Source organism: Erpetoichthys calabaricus, chromosome 12 (assembly GCF_900747795.2).
Source record: "Erpetoichthys calabaricus chromosome 12, fErpCal1.3, whole genome shotgun sequence".
NCBI lineage: Eukaryota > Metazoa > Chordata > Cladistia > Polypteriformes > Polypteridae > Erpetoichthys > Erpetoichthys calabaricus.
Window position 1 is genome coordinate 58,606,359 of NC_041405.2, and position 17,477 is coordinate 58,623,835.

Here is a 17,477-nt window from a genome sequence, read left to right on the forward strand (position 1 = left end):
CCTGCCCCAAGTGGAGGAGTTCAAGTATCTCGGGGTCTTGTTCACGAGTGAGGGAAGAATTGAGTGTGAGATTGACAGGCGGATCAGTGCGGCGTCTGCAGTGATGCGGGCTCTGCATCGGTCTGTCGTGGTGAAAAAGGAGCTGAGCCGTAAGGCAAAGCTCTCAATTTACCAGTTGGTCTATGTTTCTACCCTCACCTATGGTTGTGAGCTATGGGTAGTGACCGAAAGAACGAGATCGCGAATACAAGCGGCTGAAATGAGTTTCCTCCACAGAGTGTCTGGGCTTTCCCTTAAAGATAGGGTGAGAAGCTCAGTCATCCGGGAGGGGCTCAGAGTAGAGCCATTGCTCCTCCACATCGAGAGGAGTCAGATGAGGTGGCTCGGGCATCTGATCAGGATGCCTCCTGGACGCCTCCCTGGTGAGGTGTTCCGGGCAAGTCCAACCGGGAGGAGGCCCCGGGGAAGACCCAGGGCACGCTGGAGGGACTATGTCTCCCGGCTGGCCTGGGAACGCCTCGGGATTCTCCCAGAAGAGCTAGAAGAAGTGGCCGGGGAGAGGGAAGTCTGGGCATCTCTGCTCAAGCTGCTGACCCCGCGACCCGACCTCGGATAAGCGGAAGAGAATGGATGGATGGATGCTGACCTTCTACCACAGTCATGGTGCTTGCCCTTTTTTGTGACAGCCAATAATGTGGTGCCTGACGGAGTCCACGCTGTCTGAAGGCTTAACAGGTACAATCCCATCCCCCCTTTTTTCCTTTCTCTTGTGGTATGTAAAACAAAAGACATCAGAGAGACGAGCATCTCTTCTGTTTGTGACGTTCAAAACCCCCATGCTTCTTATTGCTCGCATTTTATGCATTGCACTTCTCGATGAGTAGTCACTGCTTGTCTACTTTCATGCACACAGAGACACCCATATGACTAAAGACAAAATCAAAACTGTTTGAGTGGCACACTAGTAGGAGTGAGTTGCTGAGCATGTGACATTATGCCACTGGACTTCATGGGACAGCAACGCTGACTGCCTTCGGACCGTAAGTTTATGTAAACGAAGGCTACGACTGAAAATCACTGGAAACGTGTGTATTGTGACATGGCCTTAAGGGGTTCACCAGTTGCTATGTTTTTGCAGGTATTCTTTTGAAGCAAGAAAAATTTTCATATAATCTAAAACTAAACTTGCTTCATCAACATTTTGTACAAAACCATTGGTTAAATATTTTCTCAGATAACAACAAGTAGTGTTTTGAATTTTTATTGATAACAAGGTAATTGCTATCATTTTCACATTGTGTGGCAGAATAGATTGCCATATTCTAGCAACTTAACCTGTAATTAGTTTTGCTATTGGTTAAACTAAAAAAAAACAACTTGTCAAGGAGGGCAAAGGATCACATCAACCAAAAATATTGCCAAGAAAGCCAAAGTGCTCAAAAAAGAGAATAAACAGTAATGGCAAAGGTTGTACAAGGAGAAAAGCAAAGAACAGAGGCAATCACAAATACTTCAAGCCATTCTGGGCTTGACTATACAGGATAGGCCCTTGGCTACATGTAGTGTGGCTTGTCCATTCGCTCATGGCCCTGGGCTAAGCACATTCATTACCTCTTGTCTATTAACCGAGGGATACCACCATCAAACTAATGAGGTTTTCCCAACCACTGTCCTTTAAACTGCAAGGATAATATTCCTCTATCTGTGAGGTGTCTTTAAACATCGTCTTGGGAACACTTGCTACCACGCTCCAGGTCCATGACTGGTGTCTAAGACAGCAGGTTAAAACTGTTTCTGGCAGATCCCGGTGCTTTGAACATTTAAGCATTCTGTTTGAGGGACAGCAAGCCTGTAACTACTCTTCTCTGATCATGCGCCACTCAAAGCTAAGAAGAAGTCTGTTTTCTGCCCCTGGATCTTGCCATTCCAGGGAATCCAGAGCACGTACACTGACAGGATGACACAGAATGGCGCCTGTATATCTAGTACCTCATTGGTCCTATCCCCTGCCTTGTGTTTCTACTAACTCCTTGCAAGCCATTAAATAATAAATTCCAAGGTCTTTTTGTGAACCCTCATATGGGAACATAACAGGCCTGAAATTCTCAGTATGCAGGAAAATCAGGTTTGGGAGGCTTCTAGAGGACTCTTTACATCATACAGTATCATTCAAACATTTAAAAAGCCTCTATATCTTGCTTAATTAGTAGACTAAAATCATGTTGAAAACTGAATTGTGATATGCAATACTACAAGTGATTTTATACTTTTTTATTTAACAGTACAGTTACAGTAACTAAATTATCTGCCAGGTTGATGGGCCAGCTTCCTACACATTCCGAGATTTGGTCTGTCTAATTATTTGGAATGCGAACATCCTGGTAACAGCACACCAATGACGCTCTCTACTATACAGAAAGCACAGCAAATGTGTGTGCCAACATCAAACGAAGGGCATCCCAAGGTGCTCCATGGCAGCAGTAACCTGAACAGAATTTTCAAGGGTGCCAGAAGTAGGATTTGAGATAAAGATACATTTTACTTTTCAAATAATACTATTAACAAATGTTTTTATTAATATTAAAATGGCAGAATATCCTATCCGATCACATTCTTTTCACATACCTTGTAAGGAAGGATGAAGAGCTGTTTCAACCCAAACACTTCTTAATTCTGTGCCATTTACGCATTTGCCAGTCAAAATGCTTTGAACTTTCGCCTTCACTTCTTTCTCCAGATTAAAGTGTACAATAAACTTTAAGAGTTTCGTTGTCACTCTCTAGAAAACAGATTGTAACACAGTTACAGGTGAGAATGCCACTATGCTGGCACATTGAACCTCAGCACTGAGTGAGCCTTGCAGGTGAGCACCCCCCAGAAGTCCCAGTGAGTCAGACACCCACACTGCTTCAGGCTACATCTTCATGACAGGAACATACTGTAAAAGGGAGTTCACATATGGAGCTGACTCTTGAAGTCTGTCCTCTAATGGCAGCTGCTGAAAACAAGCTAGATGTTGTGAAAGAATCAGTTAACCCAGAGACAGATAAATCATGAATGACAATATCAAGAAAATTCCACCTTGGATTTAGTAATCTCTTTGTAATTGATATTAGCGATACTAATACTAATATAGCTGGTAAACTTTAGATCAGATAATTTTAAACTAGGAATGAGGCAGAATGCTGAGGTAGGTATAAAAACAGTTCAAAAAGACCTCAACAATCTTCGAAACTGGGTGAACACTTGTAAAACACAATTTAAAATACTACATGCAAGCTTTAGGTTTTTACTCTGTGGGTCTCATGGGTTGCCTGCTTTTGTATTGCACAGAGTTGTGGATCACCATTGTATTCAATGGGAAAGAGTCGTGTATGGTTTGCGAAGAGTGTCAGAATGGGTTGCCACAGGCATTTTAAGCAAGCGACACTGCTCCACCAAGACTGTTGGTGGCAAATCTCCAAGGTCTAAAACCAGACCCACAGAAAATTAGACCTGTTGAAGCCATATATCAATCAACAAATAAACAACTGAGATTTATTCAGCACTTGGTAAAGTTTCTTCCAAATATGTCTAATGTCAGTGCTCCCTTAAGAAAGCTCACACAGAAAGATAATAATAATAAAAATAATAATAATAATAATAATACTACATTTTATTTATATAGGAATAGCCTTGGGGCAATGAAGAAGACAGTGTTTAGAGCCTAAAGAAAATCGCTACAGAAGCTCCAGTGATAAGAGTTAATGACCCTAATTTGCTGCTAACATTATTGGTGGATGTAAGTTTTAAAGGCCTGGGGGAAGTCCTGCAGGAAAAAAAACTGTTGCCTATGCATCAAGTGTATTAATATAATCACAGCGAACTATGCACAAACCTATTCTGTTTTTCTTCTCGGTTCTCAAATGTGGCACTTGGTGCCACGGCCCACCTGTCAAGTTGTTTTGCCTGCCTAAGGTAAAGTCATCCCTGATGGAGGATCGCAGGAATCATGAGAAAGAGGGGTCCTTTCATTGGATTGGCTGGCCCAACACTGTTTCAATAGTGGAATGGCCAAATTGGGGAGGCAGCTTGATGGATGAGGTCTCCAGGAGTCTAAAATTATCTAAATCTTATTATGTGATATCATCTACTGTTAAATTCTGCTCCGTACTTCTAAAAAAATTTTTTTTTTTTATTGAGGATTTGTTCTGTTCTGTGTATTGTATTGTATTGTATTGACCCCCTTCTTTTGACACCCACTGCACGCCCAACCTACCTGGAAAGGGGTCTTTCTTTGAACTGCCTTTCCCAAGGTTTCTTCCATTTTTTTTGGGAGTTTTTCCTTGTCTTCTTAGAGAGTCAAGGCTGGGGGGCTGTCAAGAGGCAGGGCCTGTTAAAGCCCATTGCGGCACTTCCTGTGTGATTTTGGGCTATACAAAAATAAACTGTATTGTATTGTATTGTATTGTATTGTATTGTATTGTATTGTAAAAGGAGAAATTAGCTGTGGTATTTGGGTGCACAAAATTTCATTAGTATGTGTATGGTTGCAAGGTGGATGTAGAAAATATTTATAAGCCGCTTCAGTCTATCTTCAATAACCCATTGCACACAGCACCATTCAATGCACACACCACCATTCAATGCACCTGCAGCATCTACTGCTGGAACTACAGAAATATGATTTGGATGTGAAATTACAAATCTGGAACACTGATGTGGATTTCAGATCATCTGAGCAGGTGTAACTTACCTGAGATGGCAGAAACACTAATGCCAGAAGCAGATGTAAACATACTCCACCTAAAGGCACACTGACCTGTTTCACCAGACAGATATTCACAACTCCAAAGAGAGACAACTCAAGACACTGAACCATAAGAACTACAGGGTTTAGTAGTTGATGACTTGCCAGACACTAAACAAACCTTACCAGCAGAGATCAGAGAGGACTGTTCACAAAGGTGTGAAATAGCATGTATAGACTGACTTCTATACAAAGGCCATTATATGCTAGAACTCATTCATGAATCTTGCCTAGGTGTAGTTAAATGCAAAAGCCGAGCACAGAAAATCATGTGTTGGCCCACTATAGCTACACAAGTACAGGAAAAGGTCTGAAGTACACTGTATGTGCTGAAGTTCAGTGGGGAAATCCAAAAGAACCAATGACTCTGGTTAAACTTGCAGACAGACCCTGGTCAAAGATTGCTGCAAACATATTTGAGTTGAAGTCAAATCACTATCCAATTCGAAGTGGATTACTATTCTAAGTGGTCAGAGATAAATAACCTGGACAGTCAGTCTCCCAAAGAAGTAATTCATTGTTTCAAAAGTCAGTTTGTTAGATAAGGATTACCATATGAGCTTGTAATGGATTATAGCCAACAGTTTGTGTGTACACAATTCCATGGTTTTACAAAGCAATATGGATTCATGCAAACAAAGTGGTAGCCCATATTAAGTTCAATCCAATGCTCAAGCTCAGAATTTATTTTATAAGCCAAAAGACTGTTACAAAGCACTTCTCGAATATTGGGCTTTCACCAGCTCAACACTTCTCAAATAAAGTTGCCTACCACAGCAGAACTCCTGAAGCCTTGAGACAGTGATTTAGTTCAGAAACAGCTTACCAGAGGCAACTGAAAGTTAAAGTCAATGATACTGTCACGTTCAGTCTGCCAATCAAAGTGGAAGGAGAGAATGGATAAGAAGAATCCATCCATCCATTTTCCAACCCGCTGAATCCTAACTACAGGGTCACGGGGGTCTGCTGGAGCCAATCCCAGCCAACACAGGGCAGGAACCAATCCTGGGCAGGGTGCCAACCCACCGCAGGACACACACAAACACACACTAGGGCCAATTTAGATTCGCCAATCCACCTAACCTGCATGTCTTTGGACTGTGGGAGGAAACCGGAGCACGCAGAGGAAACCCACACAGACACAGGGAGAACATGCAAACTCCACACAGGGAGGACCCAGGAAGCGAACCCGGGTCTCCTAACTGCGAGGCAGCAGCGCTACCACTGCGCCACCGATAAGAAGAATGGTTCATTCAAATCATGAAACACCAAATTCTTTTGTTGTGCGGTCAGGTGGAAAGTTATACTGATGCAATAGAATGATGCCAAAGCCAACAAAATGCCAACATAGTGCCAATGTTAATTTTGTCACAGAGTATATGTGTGTGCGTGTGTGTGCGCCACTGTCATGTTCACCAGATAGCACAGTTGGTGAGCATTCTTTTAATTTACATCATAATGGAAAAAAAATTAAACCATGATCTGAAATAACCAACATCTCCAACAGTCACAACAAGATGAGGTCGAGTTTCAGTGAAACCTAGATACTTGGAGAAAGACTATGAATTATAGTAATTGTGTTTCATATTACTGTCTTAAATCCAAATGTACTTGATTTAATTTGTTTAAAATATTCATTATAACCTATTTCTTAAATGTCATTTTGCATTAATTTAATATTGAAAAGTAACTCATAGAAGTGAAAGAAAACAAGTATTCATTAGTATTCTAACAGTGGTGTTCTGCTAGGTTAATAAAATTTGAACAGAATAAATTAGTGTTGAGAACAGTGTTTGTTAAAATATTTTATGACTAATACTAGGGGGCTCTGCCCCCTGCTCGCTTTGCTCGCCCACCACTGGGTTTGGTTAACCGAATATACAATTGTAAGAGATTGTTATTTTAATAGGAATTGTTACATATGCATTATTTTCACTTTTACTTTAAAACTTCAATAAAAGCAATATTTGGAATTAACTTTTCTTCAAGATCGTATTGAATTTTGATTCTGTGTTTGGACTTACATCGTGACAACGCAACATATAACTGTCCGTGAGTGAATTTAGTTTCTTTATCTGTAATAAATTACCCAACTTTTTCAAATGTTTGTCACTGCTCTTTCTTCTTTGCTTAGTCGTTGACGTGTCTAGAATGTATACAATTATTGTCCTGATAAAATTCATAAGAGCCGAGAGCAAAGTAAATGTGTCTGACAAAAGCATTCACACAACTGAGAGGTTAGATGACTGTGGTCTCGTTTCAAAATGGTTGTAAGTAGGGCGTGACTTGAAAGAATCTAATGGCAAAAGCCACCGTCTTGTGGGACTTGCTTCCAAAGGTTGTAAGTTTTGTGTGACTTGAAAGAATCTCATGTTAAAAGTCTCCGTCTCACGGAACTTAATACCAAAAAGTCTCTCAAAAAGTCATGTCTCATCTCAAGACAGCCCCGGGCGTGGTTAAATCTCTTGGCACAAAGACTCGTGTTGCAGGACATGAAAGTGTTTCTCTGAGAAAATCGTGTCTCGTCTCCTTTCAAGATTTTTTTTATAATAGAGAGCTATAGATTATACTGAACTGAATTTATATTTTTTTATATAAGAGTTCAAGCTATACTCATGTTATTAAAAAAGGGTGTGTGACTTGTGTCCCATTTGAGATGCCTTACAGTGAGGTAACTTGATTGCGACTCCTACGGATGGCAGAACGAAGAAAGAAAATATTAAAGAAACTGATGTCATTTTGAGTAACAAGCAAACACAGACATAATATCTATATCTTACAGGAATCAAACTCTAGGTATTTACTTTGATCCATTGTCATTATCTGGGCAAAGTGCAAAAGCAATTATAAAGGGAAACATAATGTTGCTGTAGTATAAGCTGTAGAATATAAATCAAGGTTATTTTCACACTCTTTATTGCTTTACTTAGACCACATCTGAAGTCCTGTGTGCAGTTCTGGTCACCATTCTAGAAAAAATGCATAACAGAATGGAATCTGTGCACAGAAGCGCAACTAAGTATGTCATAAGATTAACAGACACATCTCACTGTGCTAAGCTCAGGAAACTAAACCCTTTAACTTTTGGCAGAGAAGGTCGGCAATCCAATCAAGGTCTTCAAAATTCTCAAAAAGCAACGATAACATTAGCCGAGCAGCAGTACTCAAGGACACCAGTAGACATTAAGACTACATTTAGGACAGAAGCCAGGAAACACTTCTTCACTAAAATATTCATCTGACTCTTAAACACACATAAATGTAGTTAAAGCTGAAATATTGACATCTTTTAAAAAGTACCACGGTGAGATATTGAGATAAGTTAGCTATCAGCAAACCAGACAAGCCTGATGGGAGTAAATTGTCTCCTCTCATTTATCAAATGTCATATGTTGTTATGTGCCATACTGGTGACTGAATGAAGCTGAAGTCAAGTTGTTTGCTGAATAAGAATTGTCAATGAGAACACCTTTGTTTTTTATTTGGTTTGGTAGTATAATTGATGTTATTTTTTATTTAATTATGTGATGTTATCGCATCAACATTTTGTTCTTCTAGAGTGAAATTTGGGCTGAAAAATCTGAATAAACATTCAGGAGATGAAAGGATAAATTCTTAGTCAATAAACTCGAAGGCAAACAAAGAATTAAACAAACCTAAATATCATAGTGAGTCCAATTGTCTGGGTGAATGCATAGGTGTGCCCTGCAATGGACTGGTGTTTTGTGGTTTCTGGCTTGTGCCTGCTGTTGCCAGGATAGGCTTTACCATGCTTCAGTCTAAGCACTGCATTAAAAACATTTCTTAGTGGATGGAGAGAGAGACAGTTAACACTTTATTGATCTCTAAAAGGCCATTCACTATGTCCAACAACAAAAAGTCATACAGTATAAAACTGTTCAAAACATTAAAAAAAATGACAAACTATTACAAAAGTGCAAGATCCAGAACTGTCAACATTCTATAATGATTATGATGAAATAATGTCTCTATACCCGTGTGTTAAATATAATCAATTATGATGAAGATGGGCATTATGGGTAGATGATTTATATAGTCTGATGGACAAACCACAGTAATGCCGATAATACTGAAAGGTGAGGATGGGCAGCATTAGTCATGATGGCCTCTACTATGCCAAACCAGATTAACATTCAGAGATATCTCAAAATACATTGTAAAATATCTAAAATATGGATGGATGGATGGATGGATGGATGTTTTTTTCAAGAATGCATAAATGTTAATTTGTCTTTTCATGTTGTACTTTAACCATCATCCTGTTTTGTATGAGTGTTTTTACTGAGTCCAGGGTCAGTCTTGTAATACATCTGACTTTCCTTGTTGGTTTATTCAGAAGAGACCAGAGCACAAAATAGTCCACTGGCAGAAATGTACAGTTAAACATCTTCAGCAGTTTGTCACACACATTAAAAACAGATGACCAGGAAAAATAAATAAATAAACATGTAACCTGGGTAGGTTTTGGAAAAAAATACAAAATGTGATTTGTTTTAATACAGCTAATTCAATAAAACAGAATAAGACTGGTAAAGAGTAGTGAATTTAAACAGCACAGATGGAGTAAAGCCTAGCATGATAGCAGCTAATGTCCTCTGGTTGGTCTATGCACAGGCTGCGTAGAACAGTTACAGGAATGGGATTAGACGAATAAAAAAGGGTGAGAGAGAAGAGATGAGAAAAAAAGTGTCAGGGAGAGAGAGAGAGAAAGGCAGCCATGCCAGAGAATCTATTGCTGTTATTTTAAGCATTTATGTAAAGTTATTCAGGTGAGTTTTTCAGGGTATCTTATTGCTGTTATTTTGAGAATTTAAGTAAAAATAAAGTTTTTTTATTTTTGTATGTTTGAAGTAAATTGTGATTGTGCTATGCTTTAATAGGTTAAATATTTCAAAGTAGGTAAGGAGGGGTAAGTAAGTTACAGGTATTGTAAATATAAATATTGGAGGTGGCAACACCATATTAAAGAACTCAGGGCCCTGCACACTGAATTAAACAAAGCAGGGGGGGGGGGGGGGGGGGGGGGGGGGGGGGGGGGGGGTTGTAGAGGTTACAAACACAAATAAAATTGAGTATGAACAATTTATAGGGATGTAGACAAAAATAATTTAATAATAAATCCAGTAAACCCAGTAAGTAATAAAATAAGCCTTAAGACCATCTGTTTACAGAATAAGACTCAGAGAATGCCCTCCATTGTTTTCCAATTACCTTCCATCGTTTTTGATCTGGACTATAGTAATGTAGCCCATACCAGAGCAGACACTCATCTTCAGTCTTGAAGAAAATTGGTGCCTGCCATTGTATGTGAAGTTCTCCAAGATGACCATGGTCAATTATCTGTAAATTCTGTGGTGGGCCAACTAAAAAAGAAAGAGGAAAACTTGAATACTAAAGGGTACACACTTATATTGACCTACAGAGAAAGGCTGGGGGTGGTTTAAATAAGTAAATGAATACATTGAGTAAGTAAAATATTACAGACACAAACAGCATCATGTCAGTTACTTTAAAGAGTATTGATAAGTAATCCCTGTAAATAAATACTGAAATGTTTTTGTTTCCTTTAATAGCAGCTATACTGGCCATTAGTTTGTAATTCACATTGTGGCATGCATCAGAACAATGTCTGAATTACGGGGACTATCAAACATCTTTCAAATATTATATTTCTGAAAAAAATACAGGTGGAATAGTGAAGAGGGAGTAGAAGATCAGAAGAGTTCATGTGTTTCTTTATATTCTGCTTAACTACAAACAACAAAGCTAGTGCTCACCTGGTACTCTAACTAAATACCTAAATATGGCATACTTTCCTCCTCTTATAACACATACAGAGCAAATCATTAAGTGCAGATTCTGAAGTAAAGAGTTATTGAAAGATCAATCAAAGTCACACTAATTAAATTTTACATACCTTCCAAGAGAAAATTTGTAATGTGATTGGTTTCTAAAGAAGCATCTGCACTGCAGGCTGTCCAATGGACAAAGAACAATGGAAGCAGCGAACAAAGCCTCAGGTCAGTTTTCAGGTCCATACCACTAAAGACGGGCACTTTGACTGTTTAACTTCATGGTAAAATCAAAAGAACATGATAGTGACATTAAGTCAGTACATAGCTGTACCTTCAATATTTATTAGTTAATAAACTAGAACAATCTGTATCTTTACAGTTCTTAAAGTTACAGTTCTTGCTACAGTATACAGAAGATGTGTCACATTGAAAGAAAAATGAGAACAAGTTAGAAACATTGAAATTTACAGCCCTGTTTGAAACCAGCTTTAAGCACAATATTTAAATATTGGTTATGACAAAGCAATAATATAATAATATGTTAAAATATGCATGAGACCATGATTGTGTGTGGAGTTTCCTCATCCTCCACTTTGCCACATTATCACATTACAAACCCAGCTGATTGAACTCTATATCCAAATACTGCTGACTTTTACTGTTCTCTACAACCCTCTATGGATTAATTCTTAGTTCCACTGAAACTCTGTCATGTCTTTTCCATCTTTCTGCTCAATTTAGTGGACGGCCTTTCTTGTCATAATCAAGTTGCTGACAATCAGCTAATCGTCAGAAAGCTTATTTTCTGACCCTTGACTCAATGTTGCTCTTCCGATGCAGTGAACACAACAAAAAACATGTAGCTTGACATGTTCAAATAAGATAAGCATCATCCTTTTGGCCTGTCGCTCTGACGTCACGTGATGAAGACCATGGAGCGGCTGCTGCTTCACCATCTGAGGCCACAGGTCCGCCATGCCCTTGACCCTCTGCAGTTCACATACCAGGAGAAGGTGGGAGCGGAGGATGTCATCATCTACATGCTACACCGATCCCTCTCCCACTTGGACAGAGGCAGTGGTGCTGTAAGAATTATGTTTCTGGACTTCTCTAGCGCCTTCAACATCATCCAACCTCTGCTCCTTAGGGACAAGCTGACAGAGATGGGAGTAGATTCATACCTAGTGGTATGGATCGTTAACTATCTTACAGACAGACTCAGTATGTGAGTCTTGGGAACTGCAGGTCTGACATTGTGGTCAGCAGCACAGGAGCGCCGCAGGGGACTGTACTTTCTCTGGTCCTGTTAAGCCTATATACATCGGACTTCCAATACAACTCAGAGTCCTGCCACGTACAAAAGTTCGCTGACGACACTGCTATCGTAGGCTGCATCAGGAGTGGGCAGGAGGAGGAGTATAGGAACCTAATCAAGGACTTTGTTAAATGGTGTGACTCAAACCATCTACACCTGAACACCAGCAAAACCAAGGAGCTGGTGGTGGATTTTAGGAGACCCAGGCCCCTCATGGACTCCGTGATCATCAGAGGTGACTGTGTGCAGAGGGTACAGATCTATAAATATCTGGGAGTGCAGCTAGATGATAAATTGGACTGGACTGCCAATACTGATGCTCTGTGCAAGAGGGGACAGAGCCGACTATACTTCCTTAGAAGGCTGACGTCCTTCAACATCTGCAATAAGATGCTGCAGATGTTCTATCAGACGGTTGTGGTGAATGCCCTCTTCTACGCAGTGGTGTGCTGGGGAGGCAGCATCAAGAAGAAGGACGCCTCACGCTTGGACAGACTAATGAGGAAGGCAGGCTCTATTGTAGGCATTGAGCTAGACAGTTTGACATCTGTGGCGGAGTGACAGGCACTATCTATCTATCTATCTATCTATCTATCTATCTATCTATCTATCTATCTATCTATCTATCTATCTATCTATCTATCTATCTATCTATCTATCTATCTATCTATCTATCTATCTATCTATCTATCTATCTATCTATCTATCTATCTATCCCTAAGAAGATGGGGGTTTGATCAGGAGATAAGGCTCTCCAGTTTGCTTCTATTCTTGTGATAATCACATAACCCACTCATATTAATAAAAGCTGTACAATCCAAATACCACTGTCATATGACTGATAACTGTTTTATTCTATCAGGTGTACAGTGGCACACTTTCTGAGACTCATCTGCATCAGTTTCCCACTTACTGAAGTGGTGCTCAGTTAAGTTTCTTGAAGTTCAGTCCCATAGCCTCCATGCTATTTGGACTAACCCATATCCTCTTGCAGTTACAACTAGATCTGCAGCATTACCCAAAGACAGAAAGAGGTGAGGTATCACACAGATTTAAACAAAAGACATAGTTTGACACAGCCCCTTGTTGCAAATGAGTAGGGGAACTTTACTGTGCATCACATCTGAGTCTCAACTCCTTATCAGCTACTCCACACCTCCCATCTATATATATACACATATATACACACACACATATATATATATATAATATATATATATATATATATATATATATATATATATATATATATATATATATACATTTATATATATATATTTATATATATATATATATATATATATATATATATATATATATATATATATATATATATATATATATATACATTTATATATTATAAAAAAAAATCCTGTCCTGGAAAGCAAAAAGCAAGTCTACGATACGTGATCTTCTCGTAAGACATTTTAAAGACCCGCGAGACCAAAGACACGCCCTACTTACAGTCTATCAAATAGGACAATAGGCAGCAAAACATTCAGTCTTGTGAAGGATTTGAGCACACACAGATCCAGGGCTCTCAGCGCATATAAAGCGTATAAGGTACGTTATAAATTAAATGTCGACATCTAAGCGAAGAAGAAAGCAGCGCGGAGAAAAGAGACTCAAATGCGTTGGACAGAAAAAAGAGCAAAAAAAGAATAATCGAGGTGCAAATTCAGAAAATAAGGAAAGCAAGTGGAATTGAAAAAAAAGCACGTCCAATCCGGCTCAGAATTAAAAGACAATGAGTAAAAGAAAGTAGAACTTCATAAAGACATTTGCAAACGTTGATGCTAAACACATGCAGAGCAGGTTAGAGATTATGAAACCAGGAAAATTAGAAAGGCTCAAAAAAAAAAAAAACGGCACCATACACATGTGGAGAAGGTTAAAGGATATGAAAGTAGGAAAATTAGAAAATATAAACAAAGAAAGTAAAGATTGCAGTAGCGCAAACAAACAAACTGCCTCATTTAACTATGCACCAGTCTAACTTTGGTTTTGCACAATAATTACTACACTATTGCACCTTAACACTTAATTCTACTTTATTCACATAATTGTACTTATTTATTATGTTCTATTATACTGTTACCTTTCAATCTATGACTTTTTGTTAAATTGCACATAATTTAAATATTGCACAATAATGATGATCATGTGCAGTGAGTAGTGGATGTTGGACCCTGAGGGTAATGATATTGTACAGTATACAGATATTGCACAGTTATTATTCAGTACTATTTAGATATTGGATATTGCACAGTTGATGGATAGAAGGAAGTCCAGGGGTTGGGGGGTTAGACTGTGTAGTCAGTGCATGTGTGAGTTTAGAATGGTTATGGCTTTTGGGAAAAAACTGTTCTTGAGTCCGTTTGTCCTTGTTGTGATGCACCTGTAGCGCCTCCCTGAAGGCAACAGGTCAAACAGATCAGAGTCAGGGTGGGAGCTGTCCTTGATGATGTTTTTTGCTCTGCTGAGGCAGCGGGAGGTGTAAATGTCCATCAGGGAGGGGAGAGGGCAGCCGATGATATTCTGTGCTGCCTTTACTACACTCTGAAGCCTCTCCCTGTCTGCCACGGTGCAGCTGCCGTACCATACTGTGATACAGTACATCAGCAGGCTCTCAATGGACGAGCGGTAGAAGGTTAGTAGCAGGTTGGAGTCCAGGTTGTGCTTTCTGAGGACCCTCAGGAAGTGAAACCGCTGCTGAGCCTTCTTGATGACTGCTGTGATGTTGTCTGTCCAGGAGATGTCAGCAGAGATAAGGACGCAGAGAAACCGGAAGGTATGGACCCTCTCCACACACTCGCCGTTGATGTAAAGGGGGGCTAAGTCAGTGCTGTGCCTCCTGAAGTCGACAATGATCTCCTTGGTTTTCCTGGTGTTCAGAGCCAGATTGTTCTTTGAACACCAGGCTGTCAACTTCAGGACCTCCTCTCTGTAAGCTGCCTCATCTCCCTTTGAGATGAGTCCGACCACTGTGGTGTCGTCAGCAAACTTGACGATGAGGTTGTTGTTGTGGGCCGGACTGCAGTCGTACGTGTAGAGACAATACAGAAGGGGGCTCAGCACACAGCCTTGTGTGCGAATGGAGGAGTGGTGAGGGCCGAGTCTCACAGTCTGGAGCCGGTTGGTAAGAAAGTCTTTTATCCAGACACATGTGAGAGGGGGGGAGGCCAAGAGTGACCAGTTTGGTGATGAGAATGTCAGGAATGATTGTATTAAAAGCTGAGCTGTAATCCACAAAGAGCATCCGGACATAGCTCTGCTGCTGCTCTAGATGGCTCAGCACAGAGTGGAGAGCTACGGCGATGGTATCTTCTGTGGATCTGTTCGTGCGATATGAGAATTGGTAGGGATCGAAGTCTTGGGGGAAATAGTCCTTGGTGTGCTGGAGAACCAGTCTCTCGAAGCACTTCATGATTACCAGAGTGAGGGCCACAGGGCGATAATCATTTAGGCTGGTGATGGGAAACTTCTTTGGCACTGGAATGACTGTGGCTGATTTTAGGCAGGGCAGAACGACTGCCTGGGCTAGGGAGAGGTTGAAGATTTTGGTGAAGATAAACGTGAGTTGGTGGGCACACGCTCTGAGCACCCTATCAGGCACTCCATCTGGCCCGGCAGCCTTCTTGGGGTTCACTGCCAGGAGCACCTGTCTGACATCGTGCCCCTTTACAGTAAGTGGAGTGAAAAAGAGCATGAAAAAGAACTGTGCGCAGTATGTTTGTAGGTTTGTGTGCTACTCTAATGCATAATCTGAGCGGGATACGTGCTGTACCTTCAAATACCAGGTGGGATGGGGGGTCAAGGTTCGAGTCAATTGTCTGCTGGGGTCTCTGGCGTCTCCTATGTAAGCATTGTCTGATGAATGTCTTTAGGTAGCTGTTTGATGTGAACAGTTGGAAATGGTAACAACTTTAGTTTTTTTTAAGTCTCCTTGGTATTACAATGGGTGTGAACTCTTCTGAATAGTGTTTTAATGCAGCTCCATTTATGTGATGAAGGGTGATTGCTAGCAAAGTGTAACATTTTGTCTGCATAACATTCCTTATGATAAACACCTGCAATCAGTGTGGCGTTGTTACCTCTTTCAATGGATATGTCCAAGAAATTGATGCAGCAGTTTATTTGTTTTTCCATAGTAAACTGGATCACAGGGAATATTGGATTGATGTTGGTATAAAAATCATTTAGCTAGTCACTTAAATGTGTTGTCAATGTAGCGTATCCAAAGCTTCGGTGTGTACTGAGTTACAGTTAAATGAATAAAAAACTATTTTAAGATACATGATTCATTTTCTCCCTTTGTGGATTTCCAGCTACAAATATGCAAATCACAGACCTTCGCTTATATATATATATATATATATATATATATATATATATATATATATATATATATGAGTATATTAATTTGTGAGGGATGATACAGACCGCAATGTCCTGTCATTTCTAGCCCAGTAGGCCTAAACATTAGTTTTACTGAATCAGAATGGAACTTAAGGGTTATCTTTGACCCCAGTCTATATTTTAATCACATATTACAACACCATCTAAAACCAATTTTCCATCTTAAAATATTGGAAAACTATGATAATTTTTAAATATGAGAGAAACTGAGAAATTAATTCATGCATTTGTTTTTCTAGCAGAACTGACTACTGCAATGCTTAATTCATAGGCTGCTCAACCCATTTCACAGTATAGGCAGCCTTCAGTTAATTCAAAATGCTGCTGAAAGTGTCATTATGAGAACTATAAAGTATGACCTCCTGTCCTAAAGTCCTTACAAATCAAACAATTCAGACGTGATTAAAGTGCACATTGCTGACTTACATTTAAGGGTATTTACATATATTTCAGTCAGACCACGTAGAAATGACAACACTTTTTTCAACAAACAGTTGTTTGTGATTACTCAATTGTTTTTCATTACTTCATTAGTGCAGGCATAAGATACCTCGACTTGCTTCTATGTTCTGAAGTCTGCAGTTGCCATGGTTCAACATGAAAACAAGAGCTGTGCTAGACAAAGTCAAAGAAGCCATTATTGGACTGACAAACAAAAATAAAACCATTAGAGACATCGGTAAAACCTCAGGATTACAGTAATCGCAAAGGGACTGGTAGTCCAATGAAGACATCCATTGTTGACAACAGAAAAATCCTCTCTACGGTATAGAAAAAGCCCCAAACACCTGTCTGACAGACCAGAAACAGTCTTCAGGAGGCAGATGTGTATGTGTCAGAGATGACTATCTGCAGAAGACTTCATGAATGGAGCTCACACTGCAAGATGCAAACCACTAGTTAGCCACAAAAACTAGATGGCCAGTTTGCGAAAAACTACTTACAAAAGCCTGCAGAATTCTGGAAAAAGGGTCTTGTGGACAGGTGAGACAAAAATAAACCTGAAAACAGTGATGGCAAGAGCAAAGTATGCAGACAAAAAGGAACTGCCCATCTGTTAAAGGTGGTGGTGGGAGTGTTATGGTTTAAGCATGTATGGCTGCCATAGGTACTGGCACACTTATCTTCATTGATGATA

The 17,477-nt window shown here is 39.8% G+C and overlaps 1 protein-coding gene across 1 annotated transcript in view; it reads right to left on the reverse strand.

Moving 5' to 3' along the window:
- il13ra2 (interleukin 13 receptor, alpha 2) overlaps nucleotides 1-17,477 on the reverse strand; it is a 60,517-nt gene that overhangs the window by 27,454 nt on the left and 15,586 nt on the right. Inside the window, exons 2-4 of the mRNA XM_028815628.2 lie at nucleotides 10,728-10,879; nucleotides 10,022-10,173; nucleotides 2,626-2,779 (exon numbers count right to left, since the gene is read on the reverse strand). Coding sequence (XP_028671461.2) covers nucleotides 2,626-2,779; nucleotides 10,022-10,173; nucleotides 10,728-10,848 — 427 coding nt within the window. The 5' untranslated portion in view covers nucleotides 10,849-10,879. The remainder of the gene's footprint in view (nucleotides 1-2,625; nucleotides 2,780-10,021; nucleotides 10,174-10,727; nucleotides 10,880-17,477) is intronic.